Source organism: Cyprinus carpio, chromosome A21, assembly GCF_018340385.1.
Source record: "Cyprinus carpio isolate SPL01 chromosome A21, ASM1834038v1, whole genome shotgun sequence".
NCBI lineage: Eukaryota > Metazoa > Chordata > Actinopteri > Cypriniformes > Cyprinidae > Cyprinus > Cyprinus carpio.
Genome location: NC_056592.1, coordinates 4195011 through 4215749, shown reverse-complemented (window position 1 = coordinate 4215749; position 20739 = coordinate 4195011). Strand labels below are relative to the sequence as shown.

At 35.7% G+C, this 20739-nt stretch overlaps 1 protein-coding gene across 1 annotated transcript in view; it reads right to left on the bottom strand.

Moving 5' to 3' along the window:
• The window catches only part of LOC109080552 (collagen alpha-1(V) chain-like), a 94662-nt gene extending 82627 nt beyond the window's left edge, over positions 1-12035 (bottom strand). The window contains exon 1 of the mRNA XM_042711402.1: positions 11659-12035. Within this exon, the coding sequence (XP_042567336.1) occupies positions 11659-11761 (103 nt within the window). The 5' untranslated portion in view covers positions 11762-12035. The remainder of the gene's footprint in view (positions 1-11658) is intronic.
• Between the last annotated feature and the right edge of the window lie 8704 nt (positions 12036-20739).

The following is a 20739-nucleotide window of genomic DNA, read 5'->3' as shown; positions in this document are numbered from 1 at the left end:
TGTATATCATTATAAAGGGGTCATGAACTGCCTTTTTTATTATTTTGTACTGTTCTCTGGGGTCCACTTATAATGTTATCAAGATTTTTACATAAAAAACATGATAATTTAGAAGTCATAGGCTGTTTTACAGGACGTTTTTATAGTACAATGACCTCTTATATGTCAAAAGATCAGGGGAATTTTGATTTCTCAGTTCATGTCCCCTTTAAACAATGATATGTGGAAAACCATTTCAGAAAAATTCTAAGTTTGATTCATACATCACGTATATGGTTTCTGATATCAACACTTATTTGCTATCATTTTGAAATGATAAAGCCAGTTACACAGTCCACCGATAAGCAAAATTATTTTTCTTAATCAGAATTTATTTTATTTTTGTCATGTTTTCAATACATTTCCCAACATTATTATATCATATTATATTATATTATTTTATTATATAAAAAATTGGATAAATATATTACAGCCATGTAATTTTATTAAATTAAAATTAAGGCATTGAATTTTTTTATTTTAATATAATATTAGATCATTTATTAATTGTTTTTATTAATATTACATATTTTTATTATATAAAAATATAGATATATATATATATATATATATATATATATATAGTATATATATATATATATATATATATATATATATATATATATTTTATTAATTGTTTTTATTAATATTACATATTAACATTGCTTAATTATTAATTATTTTTAGAATTTCTTTATATTATTTTATAGTATATACTTTTTGATTAAGGATGTTTTGATAGTTCTCCTGAAGGGAAAAAGATTTGTGTGATTTTTTTTTTTTTACTATACAGTAAGTCATCTGGCAGTAGAAATGCCACTCACTCCATGACCTTTAGTGATAAAATCTCATAATGCAAACCATATTTTTCATACAGAACATGACAAATTCTTTTTGAGATTGTTTACAGTGTTTGAAAAACATCTAAAACACACTAAAGCAAAAACTTTGAATAACAGATGGACGTGTCCCACCCTCTCTTTCCATCTCACAGACGCATAAACACACAAATAAACAGATATGCATGCATAAACCTACAAAAAAACGGTCAGGTCAGTGGGTCTGCATGCATACAACTGCTTAAATAGCAAGATTTGTGCACATACAAGCTGTTTTGTGATTGGTGTGAAGTCAGATCACGTTTTGCGACCCTCCATCTCACTTGATTCTGTGTGAGGAACGTGTATTTTTCTTCTGTCTTAATGAAACGGTATTTTATTCCCTTTGCTGTTCCACGGCAAGGGGAGGGAAAAAAAAACATCTGGAAGACATTTTTCCTTTTTTCCCCCTTTTTCTCTGGGATCAGCAGACAGCACAATGACGGCTATAGCTTCCAGATGTGAGAACACAAACTCTCGCTCTCACTCGCTCTCATTGCTCGAATCCCAAATGCCAAGAAATAAAAGAAAACCAGTGATGCTGGTCCATCTGTGGCTTTTCGCTGCAAAAACACACATATCCCATGATGCTCTGGGGTGCTCTAGTCATGCTGACACAGAGTTAGCGGCTCTAGAACAGGTATGTAGGGAATGTTATTCTAGAAGAAGTGTGTGCACATGTGTGAGCTTCATGACAGCCCAGGGGAACCTCAGGCCATCAGAGGGGTGCCACACACACACACACACACTGACCCACACAACACACACACAGCCTAGACCCCCCCAAAAATTATTCGTCCGTTTAAACAGCTCTGTGAAAGCCCATAGCATACAGAACAGAGCAGACAGAAATACAATACTCAAAAACTTCAGCTCTCAAACTCTGAGAACCAGAGATCTGAACACACACACGCATGCCATGCATGGCAGAAAACAATGTGTGTGTATGTGAGAGCAGCAGGGGTGGCGGGCTGTATCAAGACCAAGTGTAATACGGAAGACTAAAACCCGTCCGCTCCCCATGATACTGATACAACTAGACTGACTTTATAAAGAAAACGTGAGCAGAAACCCCTGCAAAACAAACCACTATGGTGCAATGAATTTGCCAAGGTGCCCTGAGAAGTTTTAGAATGTTGCTATGGGGTTTCTAGGGTGTTCTAGTTCGTTACTAAGGAGTAGATATGCAGTTGCTAAGGTGTTCTTAGAAGTTTTCGAATGTGGGTGTTCTAGTTCGTTAGGGTGTTCTGTGTGGTTTGCTAGGGTGCTGGGTTTCTAGGGTGTTCTAGTTCGTTACTAAGGAGTAGAGCCATAGGAATTCTAGGGTGTTGTATGTGGTTGCTAGGGGGTTGCTATGCAGCTGCTAAAGTGTTCTAGGAGGTTTTAGAATGTTGCTATGGGTTTCTAGGGTATTTCCTATGGTTGCTAGAGAGATTGTATGCAGTTGCTAATGTGTTCTGAAAGGCTTTAGAATGTTGCTAACTTGCTATGGGTTTCTAGTTGGGGTGTAACAGTTCATATTATTCACGGTTCAGTTTGTATCATGGTTTTGGTACAGTTCTGTAAGTTTTGTGTGTCTTCTAGCTCTTGAATGTTTAAACTGGCAAGTCTTAAATGAGTTTAATTTAGACACAGATAGCAACGTTTGCTGGTCAGGTCTCACCTGCACACGCATGCTATCAACACGGGATATCTGACTGGTCATATTTGGGCATACGGCACTCGCATTGAACAAAGTTTACAAAGAGTGACTGTTTTTTCACTGCTGTTGTTGTAATGAACTGCGAAGCCAGCATGAGTATCCATTGACAGAAACATACATTAGCCAAACTCTGTCTTTTTTACGTGAGGTTATTTTTAACAAACCATACTACAGAGATGCGTTATCAGATTTAAGTTGAATCGCAGTGCAAGTGCATAACGAACCGTTGGTACAGTTTGATTTTTTACAGAGAACCATAACATCCCTAGTTTCTAGGGTGTTCTATGTGGTTACTAGGGAGCTGCTATGCAGTTGCTAAGGTGTAAGGTGCATACCTCTTCATGACAAGTTAGATGATTTAAGGTTCAATTCAAGTCATGAACAGTGATAAGTTACAAGTAAACACTTAAAGGGGTGGTTCACTGTTTTTTTTCCAGGCTTGATTAGCCGTTTTTCCACTGTCGGGCCAGAAGCTCCGCAGTGCTTCACTAAAACTTTACACGCCTCCCAGGAACAACCAACAAAGAGAAGTTATCAGAAAACTAATAAGAAATAAGTCACTGGAACTAGCGCAATCACAAAACGAACATGATAAAAGCGTCTGTTTGTTTGCATGCTTTGTTAAAAATTTAAATCCAAAAGCATTGATGTTTTATAATAATAAGTGATACATTGGTCATAATGAATTAATTAATCGGGATTTAAAATTAGTCACACAGAAATAAAGCTGTATGAACATTGCCTACCTACTTATTCATTCAAATCTGTTTCTGTTTATTTGTAGTCACAGTATAAACATAAATTTTAGAAAGAATGATCATTTCTATATTTTAATAAAAGCTCCCGAACAAAAATTATTATATTTTTATGACATACGCGGAGCTAAACGAGACTTATGAAAGACAAAATATATTATTAAATAAATACATGATTGTGGCGTCTGATTTCTTCAAGCGGTCATATTTAGCATGTTTAGCTACTATGGTAATGTTAATGGCTAGCATGCATCGCATGCATCGCGTGCATCTTTTGCATCGCTTATAAATATTTCTGCCTTGTATGGTGATCATAATCCACATCGGATCAGGTTATTTTAAACACTCGCTGCTGTCTAAAAGTAAGTTTTGAGCTAAAATTATTTGAAAAGTCTTTAATGCTGATATTAGCTGTTAACTTTATGAAATGATCCGCGGCACTAACGCTCTCCAGACGCGGAGAAACTCTGCCTTTGTTCATAACGACTCCTCTAGCCCCAGTTGGCCCACTTTGGCCCAAGCTTTTTGTCGGGCCAAAAAAACCTGGGCCGTTGGCCCCAAGGAAGCACCAACGAGGCACAATCAAGCCCCGGAAGTGACAGTGGAAATGCGACTGGCCCTGGCACACACTAGCATGCCCGCTTTTGGCCCGACAGTGGAAACGCTGCAATTGTGTTTATGGGGTGCAGTCTAATAATAAGTCATAGACTGCCAAATAAATAACAGTGTCAAGGTCCATAAAAGGTATGAAAGTCATCATCAGAATACTCCATCTGCCATCAGACGTGAAATCTGGGTTATATGAAGGGACGGGAACACTTTTTGTAAGTGAAGAAAACAAAAATAATGACTTTATTCATCAATTCCTTTGTCAACAGTCTCCCCTGTGTCTCTCCTTATCCCCGTATGCTGTGTATGCTCTTCTGTATCATCCACACCACAAGGATGCACTGTTTCTACATGTATTTAGCTTTGATTTGAAAGAAAACAGCACATTGTTGACAAAGGAATTGTTGAATAAAGTCATTATTTTTGATTTCTTCGCTTACAGAAAATGTTCATATAACTTAGATTGCACGTCTGATGGCAGATGGAGTATTCTGACGACGACTTTCATACATTTATGGACCTTGACAGTGTTATTTACTTGGGAGTCTATGGGACAGTCACAGGCCTCCCGGTTTTTATCCAAAGTATCTTAAATTGTGTTCCGAAGACGAACTGAGCTTTTACTGGTTTGGAACGACATGGGGGTAAGTGATTAATGACAAAAAAATTATTTTGGGGTGGAGTATCCCTTTAATGCTTCGTTTTAAAAAAATGCATTATTTTTCACATAATATACCTTTATTCCACACAGTCCCTTCTCTGAGAAACGTGCTGATCATTTCCTCAGAAAAAGGCGATGGGCTCTGATTGTTTAGCTAGCCCAGTGAGTTGTGATTGGCTAAACTGCCTCTAGTGTGCGTCTAAATGTCCCGCCCCTCACCTCAGCACCATGTGCTCCGGTTGCGTTGTAAACAATGGCGTCGTTAATATCGCTTAACAGTTTGAGCCCGATTGAGAAGCAGAGGATATTATTGAAGAGGATCGTACAGAACATGTGCAAGCATGGCTTTTAATGGTAGGCCTAGGTTTTTTGTTTGTTGTTATCTCATATTTTTAGATACGCTGTTATTTGTAAATGCTACTGCTAATGTTAGCTTTTAATATACTGTTTTATCCTGATTAAAGCTTTAATACAGTACGGCAACTGCACGCGTGTCCATGTTTAACGCTTCTCATAGCTATTTGAAAATGATGTGTTTGTTTAATTGGAACATTTCATTTGTTGTTGCTGAGCTCAATAAGAGAGGAGAGAGAGAGAGAGAGAGAGAGAGAGAGAGAGATGCAGAGCGAGAGAGCGGGGGGGGGGGGGGGGGCAGGATTATGAACCGCTGCACTGATTTTGAAACTTGTGAATCTATTAGAATCATTAAGAGACAGAATCGTGATTCATATATGAATAGATTTTTACGTGCACCTCTAGTTTTCTCTTCCTCTTCTCTAAAGCAGCACAGCATGGCCTTGCCCCCTTTGCTGCCTTTTCCCGAGGGTGGGGTTTATCTGGGTCACGAACCCAGAAAGTAACTTCTTGTAGTCCCTACCAGCCATTTTTGTAGGCATAAAACTGCCAGAATTTTGAAAGAAAGCAACATTACACACTAACCAACATTAAAAAAGTGAAATCGTAATCAACCACCCCTTTAATACGTAGGTTTAGTGTTAAAATCATTAATCCTACATATACTACTTTTCAAAAATTTGGGATCACTTTGATTTTTTAAGAAAGTAATAATTTTATTCAGAAAATGTTGCATTGAATTAAAGAACATAAAGATGTTTATAATTTTACACACTTTAAGTATAAAATTTAAACACCATCTCAAGACACTTTTTCACTTCAAAACAGTGTGAAATGGATCTTTGTCTGTGATGTGTCTTCCAGACGCTGTGTCTCGGGGTGGGACACTGTAAACCTTTGGGGTGGTCATAATCTGAAGGTCACCACCCACAGTATGCCACCTTTAACCTCTGACCCCCTGACCTCATCTCCTGTAGGTCTGCTCTCAATAACTACTATAACTCACCTCCTTTTCTCCCATCAGTCACTTGTTTTATTCCACTTTATTCTTGTCTTTTCTCTCTGAAACAGGCACATACATGCATGAACACTTCTCAACCTCCTTAAGATTCATTTTAGCAATTCAGACAATTCAATTCAGTAAACTGCTTCAGAAAATGATTCACAGATTCATTTGATTCATCACTCAAGTTAAATAAATATTTTTAAATACATTATTTTTCAGTTGTAGATCTTTCCGACTATTGCATAGTTTCGTGAATCTGAACTGAATCACTACAATAAAAGGTTTTAGAATTTTCTTTATAATTTATAAATAATTGATTTCATTAATACATAATATTATATTTTAATTTATATATTTATCCATTTTGTATTTTTTGCAATTTAATTTATCTCTTGTCTTCAGTATGTGTGATAAATATAAGTGACTCCAGCAACTCCAGTGAACTTTATGTGTGTTTGAACCCAGCAAACGTGGGTCAGGGTTTGGTCCTCACATCTGAAAGAGGCAATATCTGGTTTTATAGTGTGTGAACTGAGACCTTAAAGGTTTCACCAACTATCACCCTCCCAAATGCGGCTTTAGATTGAAGGGAAACTTGAAACACTTTCAATCATAAAAACAATGCAACTCTAAAACACATGCTATAAAGCACAAACCACACAAACCAAGAGGGAAGAAAACTTTACTTCTAAATTTGGCCACAAAAACAGTACTGTCTAATACAGAACAAAACGTACAACATTTCTGCCCTGTGATCTGGAGAGCTGGACCTCCTACACACTGAAGGCAAGTACAGGGTCGAGGGTTGGTCTGGTCTGGTCTGGTCTTACGTAAACACATCGAAAATAATAACTGCTGACACGGTAACTATTCACATACTTCTACTAACTTTAAAAAGTACATCCTGTGCTTTCAAAGAAAAGTTAATGCTTTTAAGTATGAAGCAAACCAGCACAGCATATATACTATATTGTCCTAAAATTACAGATTGATGCAAATTTGCAAAGAGCACAAAAACGATGCGTTCAGCATGCTTCAAAATATGCACGCTTCAAACATATTTCAGCATACAGTACTATGACCTGGAATGAAATAATCCTAATACCCTAATACTAATACTAAATAAGATTAAAAGTATATGTAAATATGCATCAATGAATTTTGTAGTATGCTATCTGGACTCCTTGGACTATTTTCTATGATTTGAGACATGCTAATCTTTATCTTGCATACTGTATAAGATGGATAGAATGCAAACAGAAGCAGATATGCTGCATCATTCAGCATCCTATTTTCAACACTGACATGCACTTATATTAATTGCATGCTATATAAGACAAAAAGTGTGTGAACAGATGCATATTGCAAAACTTTGTCAACATTAATATAATAGACAGTATGAAAAAAGCCACATACTTCAAAAATCAGCTGTAAATCGTACACCACCTATGCATACATATTCAACATACTATCTTTTTAAGTAATGCATTCATCTTAATATTGCATGCTATGCAAGATAGTATGTGAACAGTTGTACTTCTGCATACTATAATATCCAGTTATTGTACTGACATACTGTGATTTAAGAAGTTTACATAATATTTATTATGGAGAGCATGAGACTGATACACACATAAAATCCATCATAAATACTATGCTATCCAGTTACTTATAACATACCATTTTAAAAACACTATGATTTGTCATACACTAACTTTAATATTGCATGCCATATCAGATACTAATATTGCATGCTATATCAGTCACTACTGACATACTAATTTCAGCATACTCTCATTTAGATAGTTTACTCTTAATCTTGTATACAATATAATACAGAGAGCATGAGACTGATGCATACTTAAAAAAATCCATTGTAAATACTATGCAATCCAGTCACTTTTGAAGTACTATGATTTTAGTTGCACAAATCTTAATATTGCATGTTATATCAAATAGATTGTATGTGAACTGATGCATACTTGCATACTATGACATCCAGTCACTACTGACATACTAATTTCAACATACAATGATTTAGGTAGTCTGCTCTTAATCTTGCATACAATTAAATGTGAAGAGCATTAGATTGATGCATACTTTTAATATCCATTATAAATTTATGCAATTATGCAATTTAGTCACTTTTGACATACTATGACATTAGATGCACTAATCTTGCATGCTAAATAAGAGCGATAGCATGTAAACAGATGTGCACCTATGGCATCCAGTCACTACTGACATACTATTTTCTGCATACTATGAATTTAACTCTTAAACTTGCATACTACTTAATATGGAGAGCATGAAACTCATGCATACTTAGAAAATCCATCTTAAGTAGTATGCCATCCAGCCAGGCACCTTTAACATTACATTTTCAACATATTATGATTTGGAGTGTACAAATCTTAATCTTGCACACTAGTTAGTATTCAAAAGGGGATTCTGGGAGTTTGATTAGGCGGAAAACCCTTCATTCTCTTCCTGTTGGAACTGGAACTGGAACTGGAGTGGTCTGATTTCTCCACAACGTTAATATTCCTCTCAATGATTCTGACTGAATCAAACACTGAATGAAGAATTGGGATGGCTGAAATGGGCAGCTTGCTCTCATTACACGAGAAACATTTTTGAAAGGCTCCAAGGGTGTGAAAGTTTGGCTCCAAACATTCCAGAGTTTCTCCTCTCATGGTTTTAAGGGTCTGCAGAACACAATAACGAGTAACCAAAACCAGACAACACACGGGGGCGATAAACAATCGTTACAACATGCCATTTGTTAAAAAGAATTCGTTTACTCTCAGAAGAGAAGCACACACCCAGCAGACTGGATTAGCGAGGCCAGTCCACTGAGAGTGTTCGTAAAACACTCATAAAACAGCACTAGTGTGAGTAATAAAGAAGAACAGCCCTGCACAGGAAGTGCAGCTGCATCCCCTTCAGCCATTTTTGCCTTTTCAACTTCTGTCTACTGTGACGTAAAAGCACCGCTGTATCCCACAACGCACCACTAGTCCCACCACTATAAACGCAGCACATCATTCTCTACCTACAGATCCCATTCGGTTAGTCCCGCCCACTGCATGACATCACCATTAGACCACGTGTCGTGGAAGCAGTGAGCTTGGCTGACTGACTCAGCTTCACAGCTCGATAAAGTGCTTCCCTGCCAGTCTGGCTGCGGATCAAGTCCACCATCTTTTCTACATTACCCCACTACACGTGTGCTCTAAAAAAATTGGAAGCATTTCAGAAATTAGGTAAACTATATAGGGATCAGAGCTGTATTTAGAACAGAGCCCAAAGCATTCTAGATTGCAACTATAAATTTCAGTCTGATGTGACTCTGAGCATCTTTCTAGTGTAATTTACTCAAAAGATGCTTAGTGACAGATGTTCTTAATATATAAAGCAATCAATCGAGTTGATGAATCACTCCAATTAATTCAGCCTTGACTCATGCAAGCAAAAGTGATAAAGTTATAACAGTTAACAGTTATAACAGACTCCTAAACTTTGAATGAATGGCCTACAAGTGCAACAAAAAAAAACTTTTTTGGCTGTTAAAAACCAGTTTCACACCATTTGACCAATGAATTTCCATGATTTTTCCAGATGTTCATGATTTAAATTTTCAGAGCTTAACCAGATTTTTTTTTTTTTTTTTAATTTCTATGACTTTTCCAGGTGTGGAATTTAGAGTTTTAAATTCCAGGTTTTCCATAACCCAAAAAGGTTCTTGAGTTGCTATAAGGTTCTTTGGAGAATAAGAACCTCTTGATGTTTCATTATAGGGTCTTCAGATCAGTGTTGTGCTTTCTAGAGAATATCTATCCAGATTATAAAACTGTTTATGATCTAATTGGAATCTTGATTTTTAAGAGTCCATCCGCTAAGATCATTGCCAGATTCATTCTTTATTAAATACTGTAAATCAGCATGTTCTTCAGAAATTCCTGGACCAAAATGTTCTCAATAATTCCATCATTATAATGAGCAGCCAAGCAGCCATGACCAGACACGAAGCTAATCACACATGCGGAGCAGAATTTCCACCCCCTCCCTCTATCCCTCCCTTTCTTTCTCGCCCTCCAGCCTGAAGAAAGAGAGAGAGGGGTACTCCCTGGGACAGGCTGGAGAAACGAGGAGGATGAGAATAAGAGATCATATCCTGTCTGCTTTTGCTCTGTCCTTACTGTACAAACTAATAACTCAACACTATCAAATCTGAGTGTGATACAGAGCTTCATAATGACATGACACTAAAATCAGGTGTCAAACAACTAATGCAACCATAGAAAGTTGGCTCTTATGTGCTAAAAAAAGAACACATTTTTATGCATATTGCATGCATGATTTAAAAACAAATATTGAGTTTTAATTAATGGCATATTGCAGATGATATCGGAATGTATGTGATTTGATAAATGCATGAAGTTGCTCTCTACAGTAACTGTTCTACAGAGTCTCCTGGGTAATTCCTTCTATAAGTGGTTTACAAGATAATTGCGAGCTTCACCTCAAGCATCTCTGATCTACTAGAGCAGACACGCGGCGACTCCACCCTGACCCACTGATGTTCTTCATTACAGATCATCTACCAGAAGCCAAGACATTGCAACTAACGAGCATTTATGTGCATTTATCTATCTGTTTTTTCAATAAACTGAGACGACAGCCAGAGTGATGGGTTCATTTTATGAGCCTATGAAAAAAAAAAAACTTCTCTCTGTCTCTCTCTCTTTCTCTCCTGGTGTGTTTCTCATCCTGCATATTTTTCCAATTACGTTCTGCAGTCAGCGCGCCTGCTGGAGGAAAACTACTTTCTGCCAGATCCCCTAAAAAGCATGTCAAACATCTTCCAAAAAGTCTACAAAACCCATTCTAGGTTGTGTGTTCACACATCAGCATTGATCGTAATCTGAAACCAAAAGGGCTCCTGATGTCATACAACCCTAAAGATTCAGCAAAGAAGAATTAGGCTGTATAGTGCTTAGGTTCTTCAGATCAGTGTTTTGGATTCAGGATTCGGGTGAAACATCAGTACATAAATGGTTCTCTAAAGGAACTTCTGAAGGTTCTCCTGCGACATTGGTTCTAACTGAAAAGTTTATAAGTTCCACCAATGACCCTTGACCATCTAGGCTGCCTTACAGATACCAGAACCAATACTATGAAGTGAAGAACCTATAATGCAATATGAAGAACCGTAAACAGCCGCAAAATAACCACTTAAGAACCTTTTTTAGGTATGCATATGAAATCCTGGAATATAGATTTCTACAATTGCGACGCAATTTACTAATTTGCATAAGAATAGCGGACGGGGTGCAGCGCAAACGAGCTGCATGCATGCCACAATAGTTGATGCATCACGATATCCTCATGCAGCGGTTGCTTTGCACGGGAAAACTTCCCTGATTCCGTTATGCGCTGCTGCTCTAATGTTTCCCCACAAAAACGGAACTTCGGACGTCCCTAGTTGAAAAATCCCACTCTAGGGCCCCTACCATCCCCGCCTCCGGTCATTCCAGTCCTGGGACAGCGGACTGACCGTGAAACGCACTCGCGCAGGAGAACCGCAGCCCCGGGAGAGCGCGGCCCGTGGCACAAAGTAACAGTTTGGAAACAGCTGATTCGCCGCTTACCTGCGCTGACTCGTGAGGTGACAAACATCAGGAATACTAGGAGTACCGAGAGCCGCACCTCCTTAAACCTCCGCTTTACTTTCCATCTGATAGGTGTATCCATGACCACCTGCGCCCGTCCTGACGCGAAGAGTTCGGTTATATTATTATGACAACTGCTTGATATCAGGACAGAACCAGTTACCCAACAGTCCCGGAGAGAGAAAGCGCGAGAGCTCAAAACCTCTCATGCAGCCATACGTTAATAAAGTCCTGCGGGAACATGCAGTGGATGGATAGATGGATGGATGGATGGGGCACCTCTCTCCCTTCTGTTCTTTCTTTCCCTTCAGTGCGCTGCAGTGATGCCCCCGTCACTGAAACTTCACGGAGCCAAAGTGGGGAAAAAAACTTCATTCACACAGACTGTCAGTCATGCGGCGAGCGGCCAATCGGAGAGCAGCGCCCAAAATGCGCGGCTTCTCATTGGTTAGTGCTGTGGGTAGGCGGGAGGTTTACAGTGTGGGACTTAATTTACTCTCTCTCTTTCTCTTTTTTGTCTGCAAGATTTGAGTGCATTGCAGACTGTCTTTTAGTATTTTTGACTAATCTAATTTGATGGGTGTAGCAGCAGAAAGTTTTAAGGGCAATCCCCCAGTTAAAGGACCCTTGTTAATATAATATCATACATAAATAATGCAACAAAAAAACTGTCTAAAATTAAATAGGCATTGTAATACTAAAAACACATATGGAAAACTATACATATATAAATTAAAATGGATTTTTCATCACCTAGAAGGGGGTTATTTTTTACAGTAATGATCACCTGATTGCTTGCAACACACCTGCTTACTAAAATAAATAAGTAAATGCATCTGAAATATTGATTAGATACTAATATTCCTTTTGACCAACGTAAAGCACTTGAATTGCCATTGCGTATGAAATACATAAATAAACTTGCTTTATCTTACCTTGCCTTGTGAACTGTTCTAGCATAGGAACAGTGCTGTGAATGGGAGCCAGGGTTATTCCAAGTTGATCCTAAAATTAAAGTTTGCAGACTATTTTAGGGCTAAAACGATTCAGGAGCTCCTGACGTAAGCGACAGCTGAAGCCCACAAGGCCACAAGGGTGATGACCTTTTGACATGGGTCCGAATGTACAGAGGGGACGGGAATCCTGTTCAGGTTACATGTAAAACAAAATGAAAACCAGTTACTTCCCTTACAAATCAAGCAATCAATCAAGTATTAAATAAATGCATGAATATACATTTAAAAGTAGGTAAAAGAGGTGCAATATTACAATAAACTCAGTTGCAGTTTTGTGTAAGTTAATAGATATGGCAATATCCGTATTATATAGTGCCAGTTTTATTAGACAACTAGATTAGGAAGCCAGCTATGGAAGCAAAGACATGCAGAAAAGAAAAAATGTATGAGTATATGGGAAATAATTTTGAATTAAGTAGCAATTATATGGGAAGTATATTAATTTTGTCTTTGGGAACTGATTGGCCCCATGACAAAAAAAAAACGAAATAATTAAATAATTATGATAATAATAGTAATTCTGGCTACAAATCTATTTAAATATATGCTAAATATATGTTGTAAACTGTGAAGCTCAATTAAATATATTTTTTGAAATTTAAAATATATTTATTTTCAACTTTCATATATTAAAATATATTTCAAAATGTATTTCAGTGGCAAGAAAATACATTTCCAGTCTTATGTTTTGGCCTTATTCATTATTAATTTTAATTCAAATGTGTTATATATTCAAGCAAATATATACACATACATAAATACAAACATATATAGTTTTTGGGGGTGTATATATATATATATATATATATATATATATATATATATATATATATATATATATATATATATATATATATATATGCACGGGGGTGGGGGGTATGGGGGATAATGAAAGTGGGTGTTACATACCAGAATGAATTTGTTAGAGGAAAGAGGATGAAAAAGTAAGATGGATTCATGATGTCAATGAAAAGGAAAGTCATTTTAGTGGCAGAACATTTGATGAATGATTATAAAGACTAAGATTTTCTTTCTTTGGAATAACATGGACTAATCAATCATGTATAGTATGACCAGGAATGTTCTTGAGAAAGTAAATTGGGTAAATTTTGATTTCATGTTGACTGTGTCAGCGGTGCTATGATGACATCATATTGTAACTGAGCTGAGGTTTACAGTACAGAATGACGTGTTCACAGAATCCCAGGCTCATATAGAGCTCCAGGTTACAAGCGCTGTATGCAGTGATGTCTCACTCCACTTCAGGTTACGGGAATGTGAAGAATGCAGCTGGTTTTGTGCAGGGTGTCCGTAAGCCAGCGGGGGGCAGACACTCCTGTACAAGCCTGCAAATCACACATGCACACACACACACACACACACAAAAGAGCCAAAATTAAGACTTGCTTTAAATTAATAAAACATTTAGTTTGCTGTAACCTTTTTTAAAAGAAATGCATTTCTGGAAGAAAATGCAAGTGATGCTTGCCGGTGCACATGTTACTTTGATACTAGTGCATTTCTAACATTTTATTACATACAATTACAGTATTTATTGATATTTTGAATTAAATTTTATTTTTACATTTTTAGTTTTCATTTGAATTTTTTTCTGTTTTAAAACAGAAAATATATATTTTTCCATTAACCTTAAAACATGACATAATGCGATGTACAGGGGTAAAAGACATAAAACATTGATTTAAAAATCCTTCATATTAGAGAAAGTAGAGTAGATCCTATTTTTTGTGTCGTTTAGTTTATGTTTTTGTCCTTTGTTGGTTTTCGACATTTTTATAATTCTATTTAGCTTTAATCTATTATTTATTTCAGCTTTCAGTAATTTTAGTACCTCAACTTCATACTTTTTTTAAAATTAGTTGCCAAGACAACATCTCCTTCTGACAAGTGCAGTCTGTTCTGATTGGCCAACTGACCAGTGCATTGTGATTGGCCGAGCACCGCAAGCACTTGTCGGAAATGTAATGCCCCTTTCCATAATCGCGAACTTCATCTTTCGAAATAAATGTAAAGACGCTTAATAATATCCTTAGTTTTACCATCAGTTAAAGCCCGAAAAGGGAACAGAGTTGCGTGACAGACACAGTGATGAAGCTCTTATGTGTTTGCAGCCATGGACGGTTAAGACAGCTGACTCCACTGTGTGACCCTCTCTCTCTCTCTCTCTCTCTCTCTCACACACACACACATACATACGGATGCACACAACATGCAAAACTGCGCATTTGAACAGTCAATAGCAAATACTTAAACTAATAACAAAACATACTTACAGTAGCTGATTCAGAAGCATCAGATTGTCGTAGCAAAGTCAGAATGACCTCCTCCTGGTTCTCGAAACGGTCGCCCAAAAAATGCGTTGCTGTTCTGTTGTAAGTAATCTTAAAGCTTCCTAAATGCATCTACTTTCGGAAGGCCAAATAAAGTGCTTCTGCTTTCGTCTAGAAACACAGCATCTCCCTGACATGACTGCTTCAACACTAACTGCGGTTACTGAAACCACACCTTCTTTCTTTGTGTGAACATTTGGAGAGCATTACACAAATATTTCCACATAGTGACGTAGAGATGTGGGGGCGTGTTAGAACGAGCCATTTTGGGGGGTGTGGCAGAGTCTTAACTTTGATAAAGAATATCTCTTTGGATTTGAGACTTTAGTCTTTGCAACTTCAGGGATCTTATCTATGCACAATCATCTTGTAACACTCCAAAGAGAAAGGAAAACTTGAAATCACATCATATGACCCCTTTAAATTGAAAAATATATATATTTTTTTCATCTATTTTTGAATTAGATTCAATTTTCTGTATTTACTTTAACTTTGTTTAAATGTTTAGTATTTTTTAGTAAACATTGTTGTCATTTTTATTAGTTTTTTTAAATGCCCATATATAGTTTTTATTTTCTGTTGTAGTTTATTTAGTACACCAAGTTAAACTAAATGCAGCTGTTTATAAGTTAACATTTTAAAAGTTTAAGTTTAAAATAAGTTTAAGATATTTTATATTTTATTTCAGTTCATGTTTATAGAATTTCAAGTAAAACACACACACATATAGTTTTAGTTTTGGTTAGCTATATTAACTTATTTAATTTAATTTAAAATTCAGAGACTAAAAACAGTATCACTTCTATTATAATTTGTATTGTGTTCAGCTCTCATTGTGGAAATTGTTAAAGGAGAATGTTTATGAGTTTCAGATGGTATAAGAATGAGTTCAAAGCATCACTGTCTAACCGCACACACACACACACACACACACATGGCAGATATTGACGTGATTATGCTATATACAGTATAGCTTTCATAATGCACTCTGTGACTCTTTATGGCAGATGTCCTCTCTCCGTCTCTCTCCGTTACATGCCGGGACACACCAGCACACATTCCTTAGCTGTGATATGTTCATCAAAGCCCGGATCACTCCGCAGGATTGTGGATCTTCACACATGCACAAGGAACATATGAATACACCACACACACAGCAGGGGCCACGTTTACGTCACACAACGCACATATTTACACACATACAGACGCATACATTCTTCCCAGTGTCAGAAATCACTGCTGCCTCCTCATCCATCCATCATAACGCTTCAAACGAGAGATTGATGAAAAGCCATTCAAAGCTGGCCAAGCAGGCACAGACACACACTCACACACATATTTATCAATATATTGGCACTAAAACACCCAAAACAGAGAGTGAGATCTATCTATCGATTTTGGAATACTATGGGGATTTGTGAGACCAAAATCCAATTTGCGGTACAATTATAATGTGTGATTGCCTCTTATAAATATATATATATACTATTTATTCTTAAACAATAGTATAAAAGGTTAATTAGGATATATTCAGCCACTTTTGACACTGTTTGTCATCTCAAAAGTTTCAAAAAGTGGCCCAAATGTAACCTAAATTCATCTTACATGCTCTGCATATTTATTAAAGTAAATACATTTTTTTAATGTTTTTGAAAGAAGTCTCTTCTGCTCACCAAGGCTGCATTTATTTGATAAAATACAATAAAAACTGTAATATTGTTAAATAATATTATCATTTAAAATATCAGTTTCCTATTTTGCTTCCTGCGATCAAAGTGTTTTCATCAACCATCTTGCTGCTCAAGAAACATTTCTTATTATTATCATCAGTGTTGAAAACTATAATATTTTTTTCCAGGATAGAAAGTTCAAAAGAACAACATTTCTTTGAAATAGAAATCTTTTGTAACATTATACATGTATTTTCTGTCACTTTTGATTATTTTAATGCATTAATGCATGTATAAAAGCATAATTTTCTTTTTCTTTTTTAAATCATACTAATACCCAAACTTTTGAAATATTTACTTTTTAAAATAACATTTGAAATATTTGAAATAATAAATGAAATATTTATGTTGGTATAACTGTAAATTCATTGTTTGTTTTTTTTCTATTTCCTTTAAAATGTTTTTCTTTCCCTCATTATTTCTAATCAATGCAATGAGTGTGGACTGAAAACAAAATAACATGCTGCTATTTTCAGAAATTATAAACTTTTTCATGTGAAACGCAGTTGCCAGATGCATGAATACTCCATAATAACCCCCAACCCAAAATTTGTACTTAACATTGGTCAACATGTCGCAATTTATGGCACAAAGCTGGGCTGTGATTGGTGCAAATGATCCTGAAAACATTCTACAGCTCCTGTGGTTGTGGAGGAAAACAAAATAATTATGAACGCACAAAGGGATGAGAGACAGAGAGGAGGAGACAGAAAAATGAACTACGAGAACTTAAAAAAAAAAATAGTAATTTGTATATGGAAAGAATCATTGAAAAGAAAGTCAGTGTTAATGATTGAAGGATTCAGCCAAAGTACAGTAATGTGTAAAGAGATACACTTCAATCCGGCAATTATTAATTATGGAAAAACCAGAGTTACTAAACATGACCAGTAGAAACAAGCCAGTACAAAACTCATAAATGTAAACAATATTCATCACTGCATTTAGTGTATTAAGCCACTAATACAGCTGCCCTTTGCTTGGATAAAAGCAAAACATTTCAATTCAGTTCAGATTCATACTGATTTTTTTTTTTTTCAATCACGTTAAACATTTAAAGGCCATCCAAGAGGTAGATGAGTTTGTTTCTTCATCAGAAAAGATTTGGAGAAATATATGATCGCTTGCTCACCAGTGGATCCTCTATATTGAATGGGTGCCGTCAGAATGAGGGTCCAAACAGCTGATAAAAACATCACAATAATCCACAAGTAATCCACACCAGTCTAGTTAATTAACATCTTGAGAAGTGGAAAGCTGTGTGTTTGTAAGAAACAACATTATGAAAACAAACCTTATGGCTAATATAGAGGTAACTTTGGCAATAAATGCCTTCTTAAGCAATTAGTGTTCAGTATCAAGCAGTATGCATAACAGAAAGTAACAAATCAGCATACAGAAGAATGATTTCTGAAGGATCATGTGACACTGCAGACTGGAGCAATGATGCTGAAAATTCAGCTTTACATCACAGGAATAAATTACATTTTAAAATATATTCAAATAGAAACAGTTATTCTAAATTGTAATAATATTTCACAATTTTACTGTTTTTGCTGTATTTTTGATCAAATAAAGGCAGCCTTGGTGAGCATAAGCAGCTTCGTTCAAAAACCTAAAAAATTCTTGCCAATTGTAACTCCAAACTTTTAGGAGTGGGAATATTATTAGTTTATTGTGAGCCTTTAAAGGCATCTCAGATAGCTAGTTGACTGTACTGTATTGACTGTACTGACAGAACTGTCAATCGTACACAAAACAAATAAAACGTAATAATATTAGACTGAATAATATTAGACATTCCCTCAGGTACTATCAGCCAATATAAAGGTTTTATGAATCAGTGCTTATTAATAAATCTGCTTCTGACTGCATTAACTCAGGTGAATTTAAAACGACGAGCACATATAGAATTAGTTTTCACACATGTTCTGTCCCGCAAAGAATTTGATTTGGACTCAACACTTTCAGATCAGGACAGATCATGCACCAACGCATGTTTATTCAGAGCATACTTCTTATTTCTATTTTTCATCTGTTCAAACATTATGCAAACAAAATGCAAAGTCTTGAATCTACTAAATGCATACATACTTTTAAACATTTTTAAATGGTTGATGGTGCAATTCCAAAAAAATGACTTATTTCAACCAGCGGTTCGTACCTCCAGGAAGCATTAAAGTTTCCGTCAGGATTATTTTGAGTAATTCAACCTTACATGTTCGGGGTTTTTAATTCTTTAAGACTTCTTCTTGACAATTTTTCATCTTTCATGATCATACTGCAGACACTCAAATGTTTAATTTTTCATGCTTGTTATTTAATTTTTTTTTTTAAATAAATAAATGTAGGCATCACAATTGTATTATTATTATAATATTATTATAATTAATTATATGAAAATATAGATATTTAGTGTGATATTATATTATAAGTGCTTTTAAAGATTAATTTGGTGGTGGTCAAAATATAAAAATATACAGAAATGTGCATACACATTTAAATATCCAATATCAGCTGATATTTTAAATATTAATGAATATCAATAACTAAAAAGTACTAAATCCAAAACTGATATGGTTCCATTATACTATGCATCCATAATAAAGGTGTATATCAGATCAGAAATAATCTGGCACTTTATTTATTAAAATATGATTAATAAAAACAGTATAAAAAAGTATATCTTACAGGATGTTCATAAAAAGATAAAGTCAGTCATTCTCAGTTTTGACAAAGAGTTTATATTTGATCATCTTTTGAAAGCTTATCATATAGATTCATTAGCAGACCAAATAGAAAATTTTTGATGTTATTTCTAGCAAGAAATCAATATTACAGTAATTAAATATTTGTTTACTTTTCCCCAAAACTCATTCTATTTTGTTGTGGATCATTAAACTGTTACTCTGCCTGTCCGAAATCAGTTTCGTGAGGTGCCTTCGTGCAAAAACGCTCCCTACAAAGTCATTGCCTGATAAGCCAGCAAGGCAACAAGTCAACAGCCTAAGCTTTAATAGACTTTTCTATTAAGAGAAAGTGAAATCATTTGGTGTATCAGAGCTGAGGTGCATCAAAATATGGTTGTCTCATTTACGTAAAAGAACAAAATGAAGAAATACCTTGCAGAAATACCAAAGTATGAGTTAAAATCCACTCTATATTTATATATTTGTGATAAAAGAACTAATTAGATCTAATTTGAAACAGGCAAACATCAATGAAATTCTCCATTGTCAAGAACGACAGCCTCACAGTGTAACATATGTGACACCTGCTCCACAGAACCAGTCTTAAGTCACTGGGGTATATTTGTAGCAATAGCCAAAAATACATTGTATGGATCAAAATTATAATTTTTTTCTTTTATGCCAAAAATCATAAGGATATTAAGTAAAGATCAAGTTCCATGAAGATATTTCGTAAATGTCCTACTGTAAATTTTTATATATTTATTTTTTTATTTTTTGTTTGGTTGTATGAGTGGTTAAGAACGGACAACTTCAAAGGTGATTTTCTCAATATTTAGATTGCTTTTGCACCCTCAGATTCCAGATTTTCAAATAGTTGTATCTCAGCCAAATAATGTCCTATCCTAACAAACCATACCATACATCAAAGGAAAGCTTTCATATGACGTATGAATCTCAATTTCAAAAAAATGTACCCTTATGACTGGTTTTGTGGTCCAGGGTCACATATAGAACTTGTGACTGTTTTTGTTTTTTGCCTGATCTGAAGTTCACACATAAAAGCGCTGTGGCGTGTCATGTGTGATGTTAATTGAACATGTCTCAGTGTCTGCCGCTCCACCCTGTGTGTTTTTAGCGGTGCAATTAAATCTCACATTGTTACAGCACTGATCTCAGGGCAGTTTTCCTGTGTCTGTCCATACTGTATATATACAGATTGCTGAAGCGACAGAGGCAACTTTGTTACTGATTTCTTACCTATTTAAATGTT